Raw genomic sequence first — 16,021 nt, forward strand, 5'->3', positions numbered from 1 at the left:
CTATTTTATTTTATTTAATTTATTTTATTTTATTGGAGAAGCATTCTTTCTTTATTTTTTAAATTGTTTTTTATTAACATATAATGTATTAGTTGCCCCAGGGGTACAGGTCTGTGAATCATCAGGTTTACATATTTAACATCATTCATTCTATCACATACCCTCCCCAATGTCCATAACCCAACCACCCTGACCCTACCATCCCAACCCCCCAACAACCCTCAGTTGGTTTTGTGAGAATAAGAGTATTTTATGTCTGTGGGAATATTTTACATATTCTCTTCCGCCTTACCCTTTGCCAGTTTAACTTCAGCCTTTGAAAAACTATATCCCTTACTAAGCATGGAAAGAGCTGCCCTGGCCTCACATGCCTGGATACCTCCTCCTCCTGTGTACATTTTTGGGGTACCACAAAATGACCATCTCCTTGAGCCTTACTTATTCACCATACAGTTGTCTCATATACTACCAGTGTAGGAGACATTAAATAAGATAAAATTTCTGCTTTCCAAAAAAGAGAAAATAAGAGGAATGAGTGAACTAAATATATATGCAGAGGAAATCAGAATGCCTTTAGGGTAGGGACATAGGAAAGCTTCATAGCAGAAGAAATGATTGAACTTCAAGTCTTTGTTGCCTTTCCATTAAGGGAATGTTTTTCTTTTCTTTTTTTTTTTAAGATTTTTTTTTTTTTTTTAATTTATTTGACAGAGGGAGAGCACAAATGGGGGGAACAGAGGCAGAGGGAGAAGCAGGCTTCCTCACTGAGCAAGAAGCCTGATGTGGTGTTTGATCTTAGGACCCTGAGCCAAAGGCAGCCACTTAACCATCTGAGCCACCCATGCGCCCATGTTTTCCATTTTTAACTAGAAGTGATAACTTACCATGAATGTGTGAGCAGCATTGATCAGTTAAGATACAGAAATAGTCCTAAAACAATGTAAAACTGAGAGTCAAGGTTTTTTTTATTGTGTATATAAAATTTCTTGAGCTCTTCTGATTATTTTTTAGTTTAATGGTATTAAAATTTAAAAAGTGACGTATCCAAATGCCCAATTGTATGGACTTCTTTGTTTTAGGAAAAAAGGCTTTTTGGGTTTTCTTCATTAAGTCTTCATAACACAAGTTAACCCTGTTTTCATTTTGTGATAATAAAGGCCCCAATGGGCCCATCTACGCAGTCACGGGGAGGTATCAGAGACTCTTGGGAACATTGAAGCCAGGTCAGTAGTGTGGTGCTGGAACATCCACCTTGCTCTACCCTTTCAGCTCAGCAGTAATTGTATGAGCATAACACGCTTTAAAATTTCCCAGATGTAGTGTTTTTTCATAGAAGAAGGATAGAAAAGGATAGCAGGAAGGCATTAATGAAGGAGACACAGTACAAAATGTAAGTGGTGGGAGTTTGGTTGGCTAACATTTAGATTAGCAAGTTGGTTAATTTTTTTCTTCCATTTTTAAAGATACTGAATCATCCATTTGAATTGTAGTGACCTACTTTCTCCCCTAAGCCTTTCAACACATCCTGCTTTCTAGAGACTAGAGATACATATATAAAGATACGTAAAAGAAGGCTGTAGGCAGCAGTACTGTCTTCAGAAAGATTTGACTTCATCTCTTATTTTATTTAGAGGAAACTGCTGATCTTAGAGATGAAGAAAATAGAAAAAAATCTTTTAAGCCACCAGGCTGTTTGAGGGTGCTTACCTGGAACAGGTGTTAGGAAATCACCTAACTTCTTGGGCCTCAGTTTCTGCATCTGCAGAATTAAAGAGTTGGATTCAGAAATCACTTCAGGCTTGAGAAGAAGCATTGTTGATTCTCTGTTTTTAGATGGGGGGGAAATATGGAGTTTTGATTAAGCTAAATACAGAAATTTGTACTTTCTGTGCATTATTAGCATCTGACATAAAAAGGAAAAATCAAAAGAGAAAAATAAAAACCCAACAGTTTGCTCTCCTCTTTTCACCTTATGTTGCCACACAGGATCAAAGGGCAGTGTGAATTGTCTCCTGGCTGACCTGGGTGGCAGGGTTGTGGGAGAGAAGGGGAAACTCGAAGTGAAACTTCCTATTCTATTGGTTAACTTTTACCCTTTGCCCTGTGTCCAGCCACTAATGTAGTCAGGATCAACTTTATGTGATGGGCTATACCTTTGGCTTCCCATCCTCCCACAGTCCATGAGCACAGTCTTCCTTTACACTGACAGCCTTTTTCTGGTTAAGAGAGTATGAACAGAAAAAGTACAGTGTTATTTTGGAGTCTACTATAATCACACACCTGAGGGATAATGAGAATTTCATACATGTACTTGGCTCCTTGAATTGTCCATTAACTACTTAGAAAATATTTAAAAGTCCTTTTATTCTATATAAATTCACAATCTATAGTGTAAGCAAGCTCAAAAAAATTTTCCTCTGATTTCTATTTTGTCTTTTTTTCAACTCAAAAATATCTCCAGAATCAACTCTTAATTACTCAAGGAGTAATCATTTGTAATTGTCTAAGCACTTATCTCTATCATTCTCTGCCTCCTGCTGTAAACGTCTAATAACTTCTGAAATGGTTTTGCTAAGAGGTTGAAGCTAATTTTGGATAGGGTGGAAATTTGTGGATATTCTGTGAATTGGATTGTTCTTTGCCAGTTTCATCCCATTTGAGGGGACTACAACTGCTAAAATTTAGCAATTATTGTTAATTCTAAATTACAAATGTTGTCAGAGCAGTGGAATGGCATAGAAAGTTCTGACTGGATTCAGCCAGTGCTCATTTTACCTAGTGCCTTCTATTTCTAAGTTATTACAACTCTGTGCGCCTTTACTCATTTTAGGAATGCCAGAGAGATGTCATATATTACAGAATCATGTCCAGATGATAACACATTGCTAAGACCCAGAGAAAATTACCCATTTTTATTAATTATGGTATGGAATAATTACTCACATAGGGAAAAAATGGTGGAAAAAGAAATTTATTTTTAAAGAATAAAAATTCTTAGCCTTCAGAAAGCTAACATAAAAGGCATTGTAAGGTCTTAAAAGTTTTTGTCATAAAAAAATAATTGTAATTATGTGTGGTGGTGGATGTTAACTAGACTTACTGTGGTGATCATTTTATAATATATATTGAATCACATACCTGAAACAAAATGTTATATATCAGTTATATCTCCATTTAAAAAAAGGTAACATGTAATCTATGATTTTGTTTCTAATAGCAAGAATATTTTAGGATATAAAAATGTAATTTTAAAACCTTTGTATTACTTTTTCTTTCAGGCTAATTTGTGTTTTGTGGATATTGACAACCATTTTATTGAACTGCCTGAAGAATTTCCACAGTTCCCCAATAAGATGGATTTTATCCAGGAACTCTCTGAAGTGCTTCTTCAATTTGGGATCCCTCCTGAGGGTAGCCTCCATTGCAGTGAGAGTGCCACAAAACTGAAGAATCTGGTTCTGAAGGACTTGGTTAATGACAAGAAGAATGGTAATGTCTCCACTAACAACATCAGCATGTATGAGTTACTGAAAGGCAATGAAACCATAGCCCGCCTCCAAGCTCTGGCCAAGCGGACCGGTGTGACTGTGGAAAAAATGGACCTCTCTGCCACACTGAGTGAAAAAGAAAAGGATTTAAAACTGCAGTGTGAAGAGGCAGAACTAAGGGACTACCAGCTCAACGTGCAGCTCCGTGAGGTCTTTGCTAACCGCTTTACACAGATGTTTGCAGATTATGAAGCATTTGTGATTCAGACTGCCCAGGACATGGAATCCTGGCTGACCAACCGAGAACAAATGCAGAACTTTGACAAAGTAAAAAAAAAAAACCACTTCCTTTCCCTTTTTATGGCTCTTAGTGGGCTGTCTTACTGGTTTTGTTAAATTTTTTAACCACATATTTTTTCCTCTCTCCCTTCCCATTAAAAACTTATTCTTATATTTTGTCTTCATCCTATGATGACATCTCAACTTGTCCATGTAAAGATAACAGTTTAGTTTCAGAAGACAGTTTTACCTCATCTTAGGATCAAAAGAGAGAAAAAGTGAATGAATTAGGTTTTATGACTTTAAGATTCTGTTCCAAAGTTTGTGGGAAAGGGAGACAGAAAATGACACTGGCTTCCCATTGTCCTGCTGAAGTTGAAGCTTCTTTCTAAGGTTTACTATAGAGTCTTCTGGCAGATTCTCTGATCATATCCACCAGTTTTTTGGCTTGTTTTTGTTTTTGTTTTCCAGACAAAAGACTTAGAGGAGTGCATTAACTCTTCAGGTCAGGGTGTATTGCAGTCCTTTCCTGTGAGTGACAGGGCATCATCATACTGCTATTAAAATGCCTTATGGGTTTTTGCTGGATGTAGCTTTGTGTCATGAAAGACCTCAGAGGGGCTAATGTATTCTAAGAGGCTGATCTACAATTATGGAGTCTCTGACAAGTAAATATTCATAAACTTTTTTGTAAAGGTGGGTAGTATCAAAGATTATTTTCTGATTGCATCAGACATTTTTTGAGTTGAAGTTTCTATATTCAGAGGAAGTTCTGATGCATTTTATATTTGAGAAAACTTCTTTAATTAAGAAGCCTTCACTTCTCCAAATGTATTCCTGCTTCTAGGTTTTCCTTTCTTATTAAGCTTAACCATTTTTTCCCACCTTACTCAAAACTAATCTGTGTATACTCATGATTTATCCTTGGGGCAATTCAAATTCTTATCTAAATTGAGCGCTGGTACTCTCTTCCTTCTTAATCTTTATGTAGCTTCAGACTATAAATGGAATTCTTTTTATATAACCACTAGAGAAATGAAAATTTCATGTGGATTCCAGAAGGCTTGTAATCATTTCATTTTTCACTAGGAAAATCTACAGGACTATCACATACTAGTCCTCCAAGTCTTTGCTGACTGAAGTGTTGTAGTCCATGAGGGTCTGAATATCAAAAGTCAGATATTTGGCCCATTTAAGGGGAGGGTGGGAGGTGTTTGCTCTAGAAAAAGTAAAATTGATATTTATCTATAAAATAAAATACCTTTTGAAGAGGCGAATTGATTTTTAGAGACTACTGTGAACCTTTAGCTGGCTATTTGGATTTATGTAAATATATCTGAATTGTGGAGACACTTAGATTAAATAAGTGGGTTTCTATAAGGAACTTTTTTAAAGGCTTCCTATGTTTTAGAATGAAAAATACATATGCTAGCCCAATGAGTATTAAGGAGACTAATCTTGTGTCAGAACTTACCCTTACGTCTTTCGCCTTCTAGTTTCTGCCACACTGCACCTACTCAAAAGAGTGAAGAGCAGAATCAACCCACCAGCTAAAATAGTAATTTACTTCCAAATTTCAGCTAATATCAGACTGTGACTAGAATTCCTATAACATGTGGACCTGAAGAACCACAGAAAAACAAACACTTTGAATTAGGAACTGATCACTATTTACTGAACCATTCCATGCACCTGACAGCTGGTAACAGGAAAATGCAGCTGGTTGTACATGTTTTCCAAAGGCTCAGCTTGCTTTGGTTGGTTTTTCAGGCAACCTTTTTTTTAGTTGTTAAGGCCCAGACTCTTTAATCAGCACAGGTCTGGCAGGAGTTTGATCTTGAATTAGCACTTATCCATCAGTCTCAAACTGTGTTGGGGACCTAGAAAAACATCTAATTGACAAAGATTTCACTCATAAGCATAAATTCCATGATTTTTGTAAGGTTATTGCTTATTTAGCTCAGTTGTATCCATTGATCACATCAGTGCCTTATGACTCAAAGGTATATTGCATAGGCTAGGAATAGTGAGCAGAAAAAAAATCACAGCTCACTGGGAAAGGGGTCAAAAATTCCTGGTAAGTGAAGAGGATGATTGACGATACTGCAGTAACTGATCCACCATCTTTCATTAGTGATACCCTCTTTTCTACCTAATGATCACGAGTACCAGAATGTAAATCAATTTTGAAAGGATCAAGCTAAAGGCCTAAGCAACCTAAATTCCATGAATTTAGAAGAAGGGATTTTTTTTGAGATTTTTAAATATCTAGCATCAGTTTTGCATGTTACATAATTTTTTTTAAAAAGACATCACCAGCAAATTTTCAGATTTATCACAAAGTACTAAGATAGTCACTTTGCACTAATAATTTCTAATTATCTCATTACAGGCTTCCTTTCTCTCTGACCAGCCTGAGCCTTACCTGCCATTTCTTTCACGCTTCATTGAAACACAGATGTTTGCCACCTTTATTGATAATAAAATTATGTCTCAGTGGGAAGAGAAGGATTCTTTGCTTCGGGTCTTTGACTCTCGGATTGAGAAGATGAGACTGTATAATGTAAGGGCGCCCACCTTGAGGACATCTATTTATCAGAAATGCAGCACTTTAAAAGAAGCAGGTACATTTGTCATGCCTTTTAAAATTAAAATCCATGATTGTTTCTTTTTACACATTATTAGCCTTATAAACCAAAAGTTAGTTTTCAGTTTTAGACTTCATGGCTAATCCTTTATACTGTATCAGGTGCTTTCTGTAGTTTTGTTTCCATGAGTTAATATCCATTCCATTCTTATGTGACATTCCTCTGATCTTAGAAAAAACAGAGGTACCTAGATGGCTTAGATAGGCATCTTGATTTCAGCTAGGTCATGATCTTAGGTTCTTGAGATTGAGCCTCGTGTCTGGCTCCATGCTGGGCGTGGAGATTCTTTCTCTCTCCCTCTGCTCTTTACACTCCAAAAAAGAAAAAAGAAGGAAAGAAGGGGGGAGAAGCAGTAACAAATTGAATGAAATATAATCATAAGGTTGCTGTGAATTTTGTCTTATTCTCTTTTATTGCCTTAATTGAAAAAATAAAAATTTTTCTTGCTGCTTATGTTGCCTTTTTACTTCTCACTTCTTTTCTCTTCATTAAAGGAAAGATAAGTATTAATTTAAAGTAATAAATCTGAGATGTTGCCTAATTTACTTGACAGTATATTTGCTTTTTAGTGGTGCCATTAATTTTTAATAGTTTTACTTACTGAAATTAAATCTCTAGATTCCTGTACTCAAATTAGAGTTTTTCCCTTAGAGGATCATGAGTCTTGACCAGTCTTGTCGGGCAGTAATATATATAGTTCATTAAATAAATAATCATATTAATAGCCAGTATTTACCAAGTACTTACTATGTGCCAAATATAGTATCACATGTTTTACATGCATTTTGCATTTTATCTTAACAATGGGGGAGAATAGGCACATTTACTTTCTGTCTTATTTGTGTCCTCATTTTACAGTTGAGAAAGCTGAGAGGTTAGGTAACATGCTATGATTGCATAGCTAGTGATTGATGGAGCATGATTTGAACTTAGATTTGACCAATTCTAGCACCTGGAGCCTTAATACCACATTAAACATTAAATTAAATGTATTTAGTAAAGAAACATTTGAAGTAGGATGCCTGGGTGGCTCAGTCGGTTAAGTGTCTGCCTTCAGCTCAGATCATAATGCCAGGGTCCTGGAATCGAGGCCCACATTGGGCTCCTTGCTCAGCAGGGAGCCTGCTTCTCCCTCTGCCTGCCGCTCCCCCTGCTTGTGCTCTAACAAGTAATTTAATAAATAAGATCTTTTTAAAAAAATGTGAAGTGTACCAATCCACCCAATTTTATATGTTTATACCTTGTTACTAACACTTTCTTTGCCAGAAAAACTGATACCCATCACCTGAGTGCCACCCCCCCCCTTTTTTTTTTTTTCAATTTTTTTCACCTTTCTAATACAGAAGCTATTTGAGCAAGTTTTCCTCTGGAGGGAAAAAGAGGCAGGAAAGAATTTCTTGCTCTGTTTCCATGCTTGCATTTCTCACTTTATTTAAATAGATCAGTCACAGGAGTGGTGATGCTGTAGTTATAACATATTCAAGGAAAGAAATATGTAAATGATGTCTTTATATAGTCTTAAAAGGTCTCTTTGATAACTCACTGAAACATCATACTGTTGTATTCCCACATACGAGGGTAGATCTTGGAGCCCCTTCGGAAGTGGCAGTTACCTCTGTGTTTCTGGAAAGTGAGGAAGTGGAATGAATGAAATTGTCTATGCCTATCCAGAGAATAGTATGACTTTCAGTGCTTTAATAGCCATGTGAATAAGATAATGCTTTGTTAAGAAAATTTCAGTCCTCCCTTCCTAACAACTTTTTTAATAGAGCTAAGCACTGATTCCTTTATTTGTGTGCTTCCTGAAAATCTTTTCAGTTAAAATAGATTTTGTCGGCCTCTCAAAAAGTTTGACATTCCCACTCTCATCACAGAAATTATATAATACTCTTGAAAATATACCATTATAGATTTAACATATGAAAATGAGATTAAGCTAAAGCTTAGTCTCCCAGGAACCTAATTTATCAAAGACTTTTTTTTTTTTTTTTTTTTTTAAGTAAAAGGCAGCTGGCTGTAACTGTGTCTATCCCCCATAAATGGTGCAGTTATTTCTTTCATTAGGTAAAATTATCCTCTTCCCACCCACCCCCCACAACAAAAACTATAGAGATTGGCATTTTGTTGTTTTGTATAGATTTTTATTGTTTTTTGTCCTTTGTTATTTTGCTTTTATTTTTGTTTTGCCTCTAACTAAAAAGAATTTTGATTTGCAGGTGAACTCTTTAGGCAGAGGCTATCTGCTGTTGATACTGTGGCACCAGAACCTCATGATTTCTGTGCAGAAAGACAAGTTGATAGTAATGCAGAGTTTTTCTTTTTTTCTTACCAATCACATAAAATGAGTATTGGCACAAACCCTTGAAAATCTAACAGGCCCATGACCTCTCAAAGCAGGCATTTAATAATTTCTAAATGTTCAGTGTTCACTGGTGGTATAATTACTGAAAAGTAACATTGCATTATGCTCCCTATGGCAATCTTCAGTATAAACCCCAGAGTAACTTATTTTGAATCATGCTTTTTGTTTTTAAAAAGCTTCCTGACTAAAGAAGAATAATTCAATATCAGATGGATTTCTCTGTCATTTTAAATCCAGCAGAAAAAACTGAAGCTACTTTTTTCCCCCTTTCATAAAAACAGAAGCATTCATTGGCAGAGATGGAATTTTGTAGTATTTCATGGAACATAAAATTGGCAGGGGCTTCAGACCATTCCGTGCCATGAATCTAAGCTTTATTTTGCCTGAACCATCTGTTAATTAAGTGTTTTATAAATATTAGGAAGCACGGAGACTATGGATAGGGTTGTGGAAAGCCAGAGGGCATCATTGAAAATTAAATACCATTTTACATTAAAACATGGCATTCTTTCACCCAATATAGACCATATGGACTGTGTTTTAAGAGAAGTTGCAAGTTACACATTAAAAATAAAATGAAATTGAAGAAGTTTTTGAATAAATTCATGTGAATTATAAAGGAAAAAGTAGGGAAGTTTGAAGTAGGTAGCTAATATTGTGAAGTTTAAGCCATAGAGGGTAATAGTGGCACCTGCAAAAACATCCCTTAATGCTGTCATCAAGCACAAGGAACTGGCTTAGGTGAAGCATGAATCTCACAGAAGATGGTATTAAGCATGTTCATTTGACAGGTGTGGAATATGTCATGGACGGACCCCTCTCCACTCAAAAAGAAAGTTTTTAAGACTATGTATAGGGAATAACCAGCAGCACTCAATCTGCTGATATTGAAGTGGGCAAAATAAACTGGTTCCATGAAATACTTATAAAAATACCTCTTTACTTCTTTTAAATCCCAAGATTAGCAGTTCCCAGAGTGTGTTCTGTTTATGACACCACAACAATTACTGCTTGTTCTCTCCTTTTAGTAATCTGTAGGCAAAGGATTAAAAACCTAGTCTTGCTTCATGAATATATTTTCTCTTAAAAACTCAATTCATAAAAACATTTAAGATCAGATTTTTCTACTACAGAAATAGTTTGCTCTTTCTTGGGTCTTTGAGATATCCTCTTAACTTTAAATGGTTTAAAATAGAAATGTAAGTAGTTCTTATCTTTTAACTTCAGCCTAATTTATTCTTCAAAAGTCAGTTTCTTATCCTCTGGACATTTTCTAAATGCCTGCTTATTTTACAGTTCTCTGCATTACCCCTCTTGATCTAATAAACACTCCTAAATGACTCCTACTAATGAGAATGTGACTGTTGCTAAAAATGAAGTAATAAACTTTAACCATTTCTTGTGTTTACAAATGGAGAACTATGGATATTTAATGGGTCTTTGTACAAAGAAGTAAAGTAATATAAGGCTACTCTTATTGCTTTTCCTTCCCTGTCTTCCAGTTCAAGGCCAACATTTTGTTTGCCATCATTTTCTTAAATGTACTTAGAACCATATTTTCATTAAGAAAATATTTTTCTTAAATATTTACCATTGAAATATTGATGTATTAAAATACTGAATATCCCACTGAAAGGAAACTTGTTTCAATCTATAGATTTTTAACCCTGCTGCCCAGCTTTTGACAGAGGCAGCATATAACATGAAAATTAGTCATCTAATAGTCACTTAAAATTAGTCTTTTTATACTTAACATTACAGTGATTTCTCAAGAGCTTTTATAAAAATCTATTTTAGAATGTCAGAAAGAATGAATTCCTTGGTGCATGACTGGAGGAAGCATTGTTTTAAGGTTTAGCCAATGAAATGCCTCTAATTTGTTATAAATTTAATTTATAGCCCAATCAATTGAGCAGCGACTAATGAAAATGGATCACACTGCAATCCACCCACATCTGCTTGATATGAAAATTGGTCAAGGCAAATATGAGCAAGGGTTCTTTCCAAAGTTACAGTCTGATGTCTTGGCAACAGGACCAACTAATAACAAGTAAGCAAGCACTTTCTTCACTTGAGCAATGGGTTGAAGGGATAAGTGAAGGGTGCAGTGCTGTGCAGCTCTAATGGGGCATTTTAATCATTAAATACCTTATCAGTCTGATCACTTTCTTCAAAGGCCAAATCAGTTCATTTGGAATATGAGTATTTGACTTTTAATTCCATCATGTAAAAAATCCAAAGACTAGAGGTTTTTTTCCTTTTTAATGTAATGTACACTTGGGGGTAGTTTCACTTTAAATGACTATTTAAGTATAATGCTAATATTGTCTAATAGAATTTTAAAAATTATATTTTCACTGCCTGTATTAGTTTCCTAGGACTGCTATACAAAGTACTACAAATTTGGTGGCTTTTAAAACAACAGAAATTTGGGGCGCCTGGGTGGCTCAGTGGGTTAAAAGCCTCTGCCTTCGACTCAGGTCATGATCCCAGGATCCTGGGGTCAAACCCTGCATCAGGCTCTCTGCTCAGCAGGGAGCCTGCTTCCTCCTCTCTCTCTGCCTCCCTCTCTGTCTACTTGCGATCTCTGTCAAATAAATAAATAAAATCTTTAAAAAAAAAAAAACACAAATTTATTCTTTCACAATTCTGGAAGCTGGAAGTCCAAAATTGAGATGTTGGCCGGGCCATTCTCCCTCCAAGACCTCTAAAGGAGGAGCCTTACTTGCTTCTTCAACTTGTGCTGTCCTCGGGATTCCTTGACTTCTAGTAGTGCTAATTCCAGTCCCTGTCTCTGTCTTCATATCCCTCCATATCTGAGACCAAATTTCCTTTTTCTTATGATGACACCAGTCCTACTGGCTTAGGGCCCACCCTAGTGACCTCATCTTAACTTGATTACATGTGCAAAGACCCTTGTACCAAATGAGGTAACATTCATAGGTATTGAGTTTAAGACTTCATATCATGGAGGGGAGAGTGTGTGAGGAAAGGACACATTTCAACCCATAACACCACTTTTGTACTTTTTAAGTATCAAGTTCAAAAATTACAAAACAATCAAAAATAAAGATAAATCCTATCATTCTTTATGGTAGATGATTCCATTCAGAAAATATCTGAATATGATTAGAATTGAAAAGAGTCCTAAAAAAAAAAAAAAAAAAAGAGTTCTTTGGGTTTAAGGGAATTCTTGATTTTGAGTGAATACAGTGTTTTATTAATGAGGAATAAAAGAGGATTTTACAAGAAAGGATACGAAGGTATTAAAGGGAAACACAGTTAAGCTGCAAAAAAAGAGCTTAAAATCGGAAAGCAATAATTGTGGAATTTAGTTCATGCTTAACCGCTAACCAGGAACCTTGGACAGGTTGGAATCATTTTCCCCCTTTCTCACCTGAAAATATTCTTTTAATATTCTACAATACCTATCACCTTACAAAAGTGGCTCAGAGGTGGAAAGGAAAAAGCCAGGCTATGGCAAAGAAGCCTGAAGTAAAAGACTGGGTACACAAGATGAAAGTGGCATTGAGGTACCTGAATTTTCAGAAAGTAATAGAGAATCAGTGAGGGGAATAAAAAGGAGGTAGAATGATGTCTTGATCTAAAAGGCCCATATTAAAGGGTGCCTGGGTGGCTCAGTGGGTTAAGCCGCTGCCTTCGGCTCAGGTCATGATCTCAAGGTCCTGGGATCGAGTCCCGCATCGGGCTCTCTGCTCAGCAGGGAGCCTGCTTCCCTCTCTCTCTCTGCCTGCCTCTCCATCTACTTGTGATTTCTCTCTGTCAAATAAATAAATAAAATCTTAAAAAAAAAAAAAGGCCCATATTAAATAAGTAATGGAAAGGTTCTCGAAAGATGGTTTATTTTTTTTTTTTTTAAAGATTTTATTTATTTATTTGACAGACAGAGATCACAAGTAGGCAGAGAGGCAGGCAGAGAGAGAGGAGGAAGCAGGCTCCCTGCTGAGCAGAGAGCCCGATGTGGGACTCGATCCCAGGACCCTGAGATCATGACCTGAGCCGAAGGCAGCGGCTTAACCCACTGAGCCACCCAGGCGCCCCTCGAAAGATGGTTTAAAAGTATGATGTTTCTATTTTCTAGATGAACTGCTAAACCTGCAAATTTTTGGTACTTGCCTCCTTATTTCCTAAGGTGTTTGTCAGGTGTTTTCCTGTTAGGGAAAAGGAAAACATAGTAAGTTATCTATATAATAAGTGATGGTAAGAGTTGGTTTAATTTGATAAACACTGTTCTGAGGTAGGTAGTGTGGTATTTGGAGTTTCTTGGGGGTACATGTATGTGTGGCAGTATTTGTGTATTCTTGTGTTTGTACTGCTAATACCCTATTTTTAATAACCTGAAAGGAATGAACCCCTTACCATTTTCCAGCTGAAGGTGATCCTTTAAATGTTTCTTAAATGTGTTAGAATAATTGATTTGTTTAGTTCCAAATGTGAGAAAGCTTTTGTGATACCAAACACATCAAAAGGGAGTAAGTGGTGTGTATGGATTAAGGAAAACAGTTACAGTACCATTTACATTGCTGCTGCTTTTCCTTTCAGAGTCTAATATTTATCATCATAAATATATACCCCTTAACAGATGTCAGTCAGAAAACTTAGAAATTGGGGCACCTGGGTGGCTCAGTCATTAAGCATCTGCCTTACGCTTACTTAGGTCATGATCTCAGCATTGTGGGATCAGAGCCCTGCATCCGGCTCCCTGCTCAGCGGGAGGCCTGCTTCTCCCTCTCCCAACCCCCCTGCTTCTGTTCCCTCTCTCGCTGTCTCTCTCTCTGTGTCAAATACATATTATTTAAAAAAAAAAAAAAAACACTTAGAAATTTTCATCAGTGCATCAAAGTAATTATTCTTCTTTCCTTTTTTCTGCTTCCAAATATACATTTCCTGCCAATGGGGGCTTTTCCACGCCAACAGGAGGATGGTTATAGAGTTGATCTGCTGATAATAATAACTAATATTAAGCTGGTTCTATACTGGTTTCTCTGCTGACTTCTCTGAGTACATTAGCTCCTTTTACAAACCTGTCCCTATATATAAAACCTATATTGTTTTACCCATTTTATAAATGAAGTTCAGAGAGATTCAGCAACTTGCTCCAAGATCACTAAAATAGCTAGGAAGTGTTGAAACTAAGATTTGAACCTAATTCTGCTGATTCGGAGGCTCAAGCTCTTTTAAGTGTTAAACCATGTATACATACCGTCTGGCCCAGTTGCTTCAAAACGGGTGACAGATGCCTTTTGTTACTTTTGGAGTTGGAAACTGTGTTTGGTAGCCCCCAAGAAATTTTGAATGACCTAAAATATTGAACATAAATGTGTACTATGGGAAAGAGAGGTAAGTACCAAAAATTTTGTAATACATAGTTCCACAAGTGATCTGAAAGAAATACACATTTAAGCCACCTTTCAAGAACCATAATATGACTTACTCAGTTTGGGCCATTTAGGTCAAAAGGCATAATTCTAATTCTTTTTTATTGCCTTCATTGATCTCTTAAGTGCTTTCTGAAAATTCAGGGCTCAATGCCACTTCCGTTCTGTGTATTCAATGTAACAAGATCTTCCCCAATGAGAGAGCCCTCACATACCTCACTTTCTGCCTTAAACTGGACTCTCTTAAAAGGGTGGCCCCCAAGAAGATAGAACAATTCTCTTGAGAAGCAAGAGATTTGTAGGCAACATCTTCCCAGCGAAGAACTACATGAAGCCGTAGTTGAGGTCAAATAGCCTAACCCTGAAGACAGTGGCATTATTATGTGTTGGTACGAGTCTGAGCCTGGGTTACTGGCAAAGGTAGCAGTGGAACTCAGGTCTCCATACTCCAGGTACCGTGTTCATGATTTCTCATTCATAAAGCCCAGAGATCTGGAAAATTTTCAGTCAGTATCCGTTTACATATTTGGAAAAGGAGTGCTATAAATTACATCAGTGGAGCTTACGACTCTCGAAGAGATGTTGAACATTATGGGGTTCAAACTTTCCAGGTGATGGTACTGGATATAATGTTCCGTTTTTCAAAAATGAGAATTTTCCATCAGAATAGACTAATCATCAGTTCACTTATTTTTCCTGCGTTTGTAAAATACCCTAATTGTTTGAATTATTTCATATTAGTATTTAAATAGTTTTTATTTCCTTTTAATAGCATTAGATTACTCATTCGTTCATTTGGCAAAAATTTATGGAACCCTGACTGTATGTGAGGCAGTGTCCTATTCAGTGGGAGTTTAGCAGTGAACAAAACAACAAAAATCCCTGCTTTTAAGGAGGAGGAAACAAACTTAGTATGTAAAATAAATAACTTAATAGTGATAAGATTTGTGAAGAAAAATGAAGCAGAAAGGGGAAGTAGGAGCATTAAGGAGGGAAGATTTCAACTTTAAATTTTACTGCCTTGTTTTCTTGCTTTTAATCTTGTATATAACCCCAAGGTCTCTCATTTTTAGACTGAGACCCAAGTATTACATTTTCAGGTAGATTTTAGTCTGAAAGAAAAAAGAACTAAGAACTCATTCCTTCATAAGGAAATGTATAACCATGCTTCTGCAAATGGCTGATCAACTGTTAGAATTTCATATGCTGCTTACAAAGCCAAAGCAAATAAGCAGTCATTTGTATTTTAACAAATGTGATCATCTTTGATAAAAATAGAAATTTTGATAAAAATGAGATTTAATAATGAAAAGAAAAATTAATTCCTTAACAACACCAGGAATGTGTAGACTTCATAGTAACTTTCTTTTTTTTTAAATTCTTTTTTATTCATAGTAATTATCTTAAGCAGATGATCATATCCCTGTTTTGAAAATAAAATAAGGCATTTTGTCCCACAGCATGTATAGTGAGATGCTAAGTGTATCATGTAAGTTAGTATTTATCCTTTCCTTTACCTAAAGCCTTTTCCACTTTTGCCTGCCAAGGGAATTGTTCTGCCATTTGTATTCTACTCCTTTTCTTTACTCATTATAATAAGTTCATTAGCTGGTATTTCCTATTTTTACTATTTATTTGAACTCCCCTGTCCAGTAACCCTAATTTACTGTCTCTCACTGACCTTTTTTGCTACATAGCTATTTCTAAGGCCTCCAGGTCTTTGTACATTTTATTTGTTACTTATATTTCCCCTTTGTTTATTATATGAATTTATCAGCTGGTATTTATAATCTGCTTCAAAGTTGTTTAAAAAAGAATTCATTAAAAATTAAAAAAAAAAAAGAA

General features: G+C 36.0%; 1 protein-coding gene across 2 annotated transcripts in view; it reads left to right on the plus strand.

Annotated features, from left to right (window-relative positions):
* DENND5B (DENN domain containing 5B) overlaps positions 1-16,021 on the plus strand; it is a 201,393-nt gene that overhangs the window by 127,280 nt on the left and 58,092 nt on the right. For both annotated transcript variants that reach the window (XM_059402699.1, XM_059402701.1), the window contains 3 exons: positions 3,279-3,815; positions 6,160-6,391; positions 10,677-10,827. In XM_059402699.1, coding sequence (XP_059258682.1) covers positions 3,279-3,815; positions 6,160-6,391; positions 10,677-10,827 — 920 coding nt within the window. The remainder of the gene's footprint in view (positions 1-3,278; positions 3,816-6,159; positions 6,392-10,676; positions 10,828-16,021) is intronic.

This window comes from Mustela nigripes, chromosome 6 (assembly GCF_022355385.1).
Source record: "Mustela nigripes isolate SB6536 chromosome 6, MUSNIG.SB6536, whole genome shotgun sequence".
In the NCBI taxonomy this organism is placed as follows: Eukaryota; Metazoa; Chordata; class Mammalia; order Carnivora; family Mustelidae; genus Mustela; species Mustela nigripes.